The 6,749-nt window shown below is 39.3% G+C and overlaps 1 protein-coding gene across 1 annotated transcript in view; it reads right to left on the bottom strand.

Moving 5' to 3' along the window:
- Positions 1–6,749, bottom strand: part of Oca2 (OCA2 melanosomal transmembrane protein) — a 254,536-nt gene that overhangs the window by 233,423 nt on the left and 14,364 nt on the right. Inside the window, exon 2 of the mRNA XM_029541048.1 lies at positions 2,963–3,031. Within this exon, the coding sequence (XP_029396908.1) occupies positions 2,963–3,031 (69 nt within the window). The remainder of the gene's footprint in view (positions 1–2,962; positions 3,032–6,749) is intronic.

The following is a 6,749-nucleotide window of genomic DNA, read 5'->3' as shown; positions in this document are numbered from 1 at the left end:
CTGGGATCCCCAACAAAGTAAAAAGGAGAGAGCTTGCTGGTGAGGCACACCTCTCTCTCTCTCTCTCTCTCTCTCTCTCTCTCTCTCTCTCTCTCTCTCTCTGCTTTTTGACTGCAGGTGCCTGACACTCCCGTTGCTGTAACTTTACCACCATGATAAACTGCACTGGGAGTCAAAATGGTCCCTTGCTTCCTTAAGCTGTTTGGCCAAGCATTTGGTCACAGCAATGAGACAGGACCATAGACATCATGGCATTGTCTTATACTTCCGGCAATGTCTTTCTTGAAGACATTCAACTCAAATTTTGTAGGGCCATTCAGTTTCCAGATGAATGGTAGCCCTGTGGCCCTGTGGGAAAGAGGACTTATGGTTTATCTGATGTTCTGGCCCAGCAGCTTCTGGTTCAGACCGATCCATGCTCCTCCCTTTATGTCCTCCTCTTTGATGTTCATGGGCACTCTCTAGCTAGACCTAGTCCATGTGATGATGACCTTAATTTTAACCATAGCTGAGATCTAGTGTCACATGTTCATTTAGTCGGGCAATGTGATTCTCAACACTTACCACAGTTTGAAGACTTTTTCGCATAAAAAATTATCTTATTCTTAAGGAAAAACTTAGAGATAGAAATTAAGTTGGTTTAGCCACAATGGAGGGCTTTTGGTTTTGAAAATAGTTATTGTTTCAATTAATTTTGTGACATGTGAAAATGCCCATGTTTGAAAAGTATTATCACTTTCCTTTTATTTGTTGGGAAAACCCACAACTGCAGCAGAACTGGAGCTCAGAAACTGCTTTCTCTGAGAAGCATGTTGCTGCCTGCACTGTGTACAGCAGTGTTACACACTGGAGCATTCTGAGGAGTAGAAATTGATTCTACACATCTGCTCCAGAGACTTGAATTGTGCCAGCACAGCTGGAGAGCTGACACTGAAACATCACATGTGGTACGTGACTGCCATGTTAGTGCTGGTGTGGAGCACTCTCCAAGCCAGTGTCATTGTCCTGAGTGCTCTGAAATGACACTAGGTCCTTCTGTAAAAACAATAGATATCTTCGTGATAAACTACGATTCAAGTTGTAACAAAGGGAAGGTGGTAAAAAGTAGAAAAGAGATTTCCCCACCACCAATATCTTTTTTAATTTTATTTTTTTATGTTTATTTATACATTATTTGGGCTTTCATACACTTATCCTACGCATTTTGACAATACATGTTCCTTATTTCCCCTTCCAAATTCTTCTAGAACTCTCCACATCCCCTCTGCTGACTTCATATCACCTTTTTTTTTTTCCTTTATGGTCCACTGGTTTCAATTAGTGCTCCGTGTGTGTGTGTGTGTGTGTGTGTGTGTGTGTGTGTGTGTGTGTGTGTGAAGGTGTATAGAGTCATCCACTAGAGCATGACAATCTACGAGAGGTCAAACATTTAAGAAAACTGACTCTTTCTCCTTCAGCAGCCACCAACTGCTAATAGTTCTCAGCTAAATGTGTAAGTTCATGACCCTCCCTACAAAGAGAGTGGCTTGATCTTGTGTAGACCTTCTACAGACAGCTCAAACTGTTGTGAGTTCATTCATGATCCTGTAATGTCAAGAAGACAATATTTTAAAGTTCTCTGATTCTTCATACCCCCTATTCTATATTATTCTTTGAATGTTGGGAGGAGGGGGATATAGATGTCCTTTTGTGGTGGAGCACTCCATAGAGACTTACTCTCTGGACTTTAGCTTTCTTTGGCAGAACAGTCACTATAGTAGGTATCAGGACTCACAACTGGGTGAGATTGGTGGTTTCTTTTCTCTTCTAGCAGTGTGTATAGCACCTTCCAGCACTAGTCAGTAGAGATAAAACTTCCAGTCGTTAACAGCTTGGTGTCTCTGTATTTTGTGGATGACCACATATCCAAGAATATATGAACAACACAAATTGCACTCAAGAGGTTATTGTTTTTTAAATGAAAGCACAAAATTGATAAGGTAAGGGATAGAGGGTGAATCTGGTGATGGTCATGAAAAAGGAAGGTGAATATGATCAGAATACATTGTATGAAAACTCTAAAGCACGAATTTTAACAATAAGCCTTAAAAGATTCCTTCAGTGTGGAGTGAAAGCTGCATGAGTATTTAAGAAACAGTTGGATACTGTTTTCATTTTTATCAAAATAACAGGAGTGGGGTATACATGCCTACCCCAGCCACAGGGTCTTGACCATGTTTATGGTGCCAAGTACAAGTTCCCTCCTGTGGAGGAGGCCTTGAGTTTAATCATAAAGCTACTGTTAGTGTATTATATTTGTGTCGTAATTGCACCATTTGGAGCTCACATGGTTGATTGTCAGGCAAGCCCACACCAATATCTTAATTCACTTCATGCATAAAAAGAAAAGGAGAACATAATATAAGCAAAGTTGTCTTGCGTTTTGGTTTCTAGCTTGCTCTGGCCTCCAGCATGAACCAGGCTAACACCCAAGCCATGTCTCTGCCCAGGACAAATGCTTGTACATTGCTGCTTTGTGGTGAATTGCACATTGGAAATGCATCCGCTCTTAATAGTTGACCAAGTAATTCAAGAGAAATAATGAAAGGAATAAGTGTGTGGATGTTTGCTTTTAGCTATTTCTGAGAGAGGACTAAGAGAATTAAGTTATATTCTGGTGGATAAGGGTTAAGCCTCTGGATCAATGAGACAACCTGTCAGAGTTGTATACACGCATGAGTGCACACATTTACGACGTCGTCATTCCAGGGTTATGCCCAAAGCATATTCACAAGCCACAGAATACAATCCCAAATCATGAATATCTACTGTAGTAGACTGTCAAAGATCTGGCAGAGATCCAATAAAAAAAAAATCCTATCTCAGGAAGAATTCACCATCATTGTGAAGCAAACAATACTCAGTACCACAGATATTTTCCAGGAAGTTATTAATTTAATTAAAAAGGAAAAAAAAAACTCACCTTTTCTTTTGTGATGAATTCCAGAGCAGAGGAGTGTCTTCCTTAAAAGAAAGGTCTTTTAGGCTGGAGCTGAACTGAGACAAAGGCGAATGAGTCCTGGGAAAGAGAGGGAAGAAACCAGAAGCATCAAGGTGGGCTGATGCTTGCAGGAGTGCACTGATTGGTTCAGACATAAGTGAGATCTAAACGGCCAGGGTTCTCTCTGAGCAGTAAAAGCCAGACCTTAGGAGAGACAGCTACAGAGAATTCTCCTTTCCAGCTTGAAGCAGATCAAAAGTACAAAGCGGTTTCCTGGATGAAAGGCCATCTGTTATGGACTGAAACTTTGGGGCTCACTTTAGCAGATAACCCACCTTAATATTTCCATGCAGCTCGATGCATCAATAAAACTAATAATGTCTGATGGGTCTCTTTATATGTAGAAAATTCTGTCTCCTGAGATCAGGATATGTCCTGGGACATGTCCTTATGGCTCCCATCAGAAGCACAGGCATCAGAAATCAGGGAAAACAGATCAGAATGAGATGGCAATCAGAACTGCTGTCCAGGGTCATAGCATATTAGTCACCACTGAAACAAAACAAACATTTGCCCTGGATAGGATGCCCTTTTGCTATGTTAGCCTGTCCAGCGGAGGAAAGGCCACCATAAAGGCATCACTCAAACCAGACACTGAAAATTGTAACAATATGTAACATAAGGTAAAAGGAATTTTCATCAGAAGTTAAAGACGTCATTCTCCTATTTAATTACCTTAAACGCCAGTGTCATATAGAGGTGCTATGGCTATCATGAATCATTTACCCAAAGGAATAACAGCAATTCTTAAAGATTATAATGAGCAAATGACATCAAGGAAGGAATTTAAGAAAAATAATTCCATTTGCTTTCTCTCGTGTAAGTGTTTACCTGAGACATGGAGAATGAAGTTTTTCATCTTGTGGAGACATGAAAATCAGGCTCTCATCTGTGTCTAACAACAACTACCATATCTCAAGAATCAGAAAAGGGGTCTACTTAGAACAAGGGTGTGACTTCTACACCATTTCCTATAGAGATCAGAGGTGACCAAGAACCATGTTCAACGGAGCTGTTAAAAACAAGGGAAGATGTCAAGATAGAAACACTGGATAGAGGTCTTGGCTTAGGCACACCAAAAAGGGAAGGAAAGATGGCTCAGTGGTTAAAAACAATGACTGCTTTTCCAGAGGACCCAGATTAATTTCCCAACACCTATGTGGCAGCTCATAACCACCTGCAACTCCAGTCTTAGGAAATCCAATGCCCTCTTCTGATCTTGGAGGGTGCAATGGATGCATGTGGTTCAGACATATATGATGTCAAAACACCAATACACATAAAAGCAAATAAATGTTTTAAAATAAGGGAAAGTTTGGAAAGAATTCTGCCTGGGACGTTTAATAATTAGCACGCTTTTGAAGCTCAAACTGGCTTGAATCATTAAATAGGTTGACTCCCCCATCTCCCATAACTGACTCAGGTCTTCTGGTGCATTTATAGAAGTGTCCCAGTGTGGCACTTAGTATCAAGCTGTTCTCTGTTGTAGCGTGAGTGTTTACATAGTACTTCTGGGAAAGCTGACTGTTTCAAGGACCTTGTTTATAATAATTTAACTACTCTGTGTTTCTATTTTTTCAGTCATGTGAAGAGAAACACATACTTGTATATATACAAGCACTCACACACAAGTACATGTACACACAGATATATACACATATATACACACATGCACACATTTACATACATGAACATATGTTTTTGTTTATCTCAAAAATTATGTGATATAAGTGAAAAGTGCACGTGCCTATACTAATTTTGAGTAACTTGGAGACACAAAAGATGATAAACAAATTAAACAACTGTATATAATTTTAAGATTCAAAGATTCATTTTTAAAACTTCTTTTTAGTCTTTTTTTTAAAAAAAGGTAGTTTAGAATGTGTACACTTGTAATATTATTACCTTTACTAAGTCTTTTCTAAGTAACATTTTATTTAATTTAATTTTTGAAATTGTACATATTTGTGCAATGTATTCTGAGGATATTCATTCTTGCTTCCAGTTTCCTCTATAGCAGTGATTCCCGGCCTAATACTGTGACTCTTTTATATAGTTCTTCATATTGCAGTAACTAGCAACCATAAAATTGTTTTCCTTGCTACTTCAATAGTTGTAATTTTACTACTGTTGTGAACATAATGGGAATATTTTTTGAGACAGAGGTTTGCCTCTGTCACAACCCACAAGACATGCAATCTCTCCTGTGAAGCAAGCCTCAGCTCTAACCAGAAAGCAGTTGATTACTCCGATAATAAATATGCCACTATTGCAACACTGGACAAAGCTTTCAAGGAAGGTCAGTATCATAACATGTAAGGTCTAGTGCCAGTTGAAACTGTGGATTCTCTGCCCCAGCAATTCTGGTTAGCACCTTCTGTCACTGTGTAAGCCAGCAAGCATGGAAGTGGTTTCCTGTTCAGCCATGATTGATTTCTCTATGACCTGCATCTAAAGAACATGGTGTCTTCAAGAACAGAGTCTTGCTGGAGAGATGGCTCAGAGGTTGAGAGCACTGATGATTCTTCCAAAGGTCCTGAGTTCAATTCCCAGCAACCACATGGTAGCTCACAACCATCTATAATCCATCTATAATGGGGTCTGACACCCTCCTCTGGTGTGTCTGAAGACAGCTAAATAGAATATATATATATATATATATATATATATATATATATATATATATATATATAGCCATGCATATCAGAAATGCCCTATATATGATCAAGCAAAATTCACACTTAGTAAGCACATGGAAGGGTCAGAGACTCCTATCTCAAACTGATCTCCAAACTCAAGTGTACCCAGCCAATCAGTAAAAAGGTACCTCATAATGCATATCTACAAACCACGCCTGGAGTTGTGGCTCGGTCAGTAAAGTGCATGCCTTGTACACATGAAGATCTGGGTTCAATCCCCAGTCCAGTATAAATGAAGTGTGTTGGCATTCCCCAACACTGGGGAGGTATAGGCAGAGAGAATCATACACTCCAGATCAACCACCTCTATACAGCTTGCAGGTGAGCCTGATATCCATAAGACCCTATCTTTAAAAAGAAATAGACAAAAAGGCTAAGGGCAACAAGTGAAATGAAAAAAATGAATAAAATTTAGAATTCAACAAAAAGATTGAAACTTTCAAATAGAACCGAACAAAAAGATAAATTACTTGGAAACTTCAATAGATCTGTGTCTGTGTGCATGTGTTTGTGCGAGTGTGTACAGGCGTGAGCCTGAGTGTATGTGGAGGCCAGAGACTGATGCTGTTGGTGTTTAGTTACTTCCTCACCTTATTTTTTGATACAAAGTTTTTCACCAAACATGAAACCAATCATTTGCCTAGGCTCCGGTGTCAGCCACTCAACTCCTAGGCCCTGCTCACCCCTGCCTTCCAGTGCTAGGTTAGGCCATAGGCCACCAGCTCTGACACATATGTGAATGCTGCAGATCTAGCCTCAGGTCATTATGTTTGTGCAGTGAGCACTTTACCTACTAAGCCATCTCTGCAGCCTCCCGAGAAACCCTTAGCATCCGACTTAGCAGGTGGAAGAAATGAGAAAACTTTAAAATAAAACAAAGTATCAAATGTGAGAGAATAACAGGAAATAAAAAAGATATATAAAGAGAGATCAGGGCATTTGTGGAACTGAATTCAATATATATATTTTATATATATATATATATATATATATATATATATATATATATA

The sequence above is a fragment of the Mus pahari genome, chromosome 1 (assembly GCF_900095145.1).
Source record: "Mus pahari chromosome 1, PAHARI_EIJ_v1.1, whole genome shotgun sequence".
NCBI classification, from domain to species: domain Eukaryota; kingdom Metazoa; phylum Chordata; class Mammalia; order Rodentia; family Muridae; genus Mus; species Mus pahari.
The sequence above is the reverse complement of the archived record's forward strand: the minus strand, read 5'-3'. Positions and strand labels throughout refer to the sequence as shown.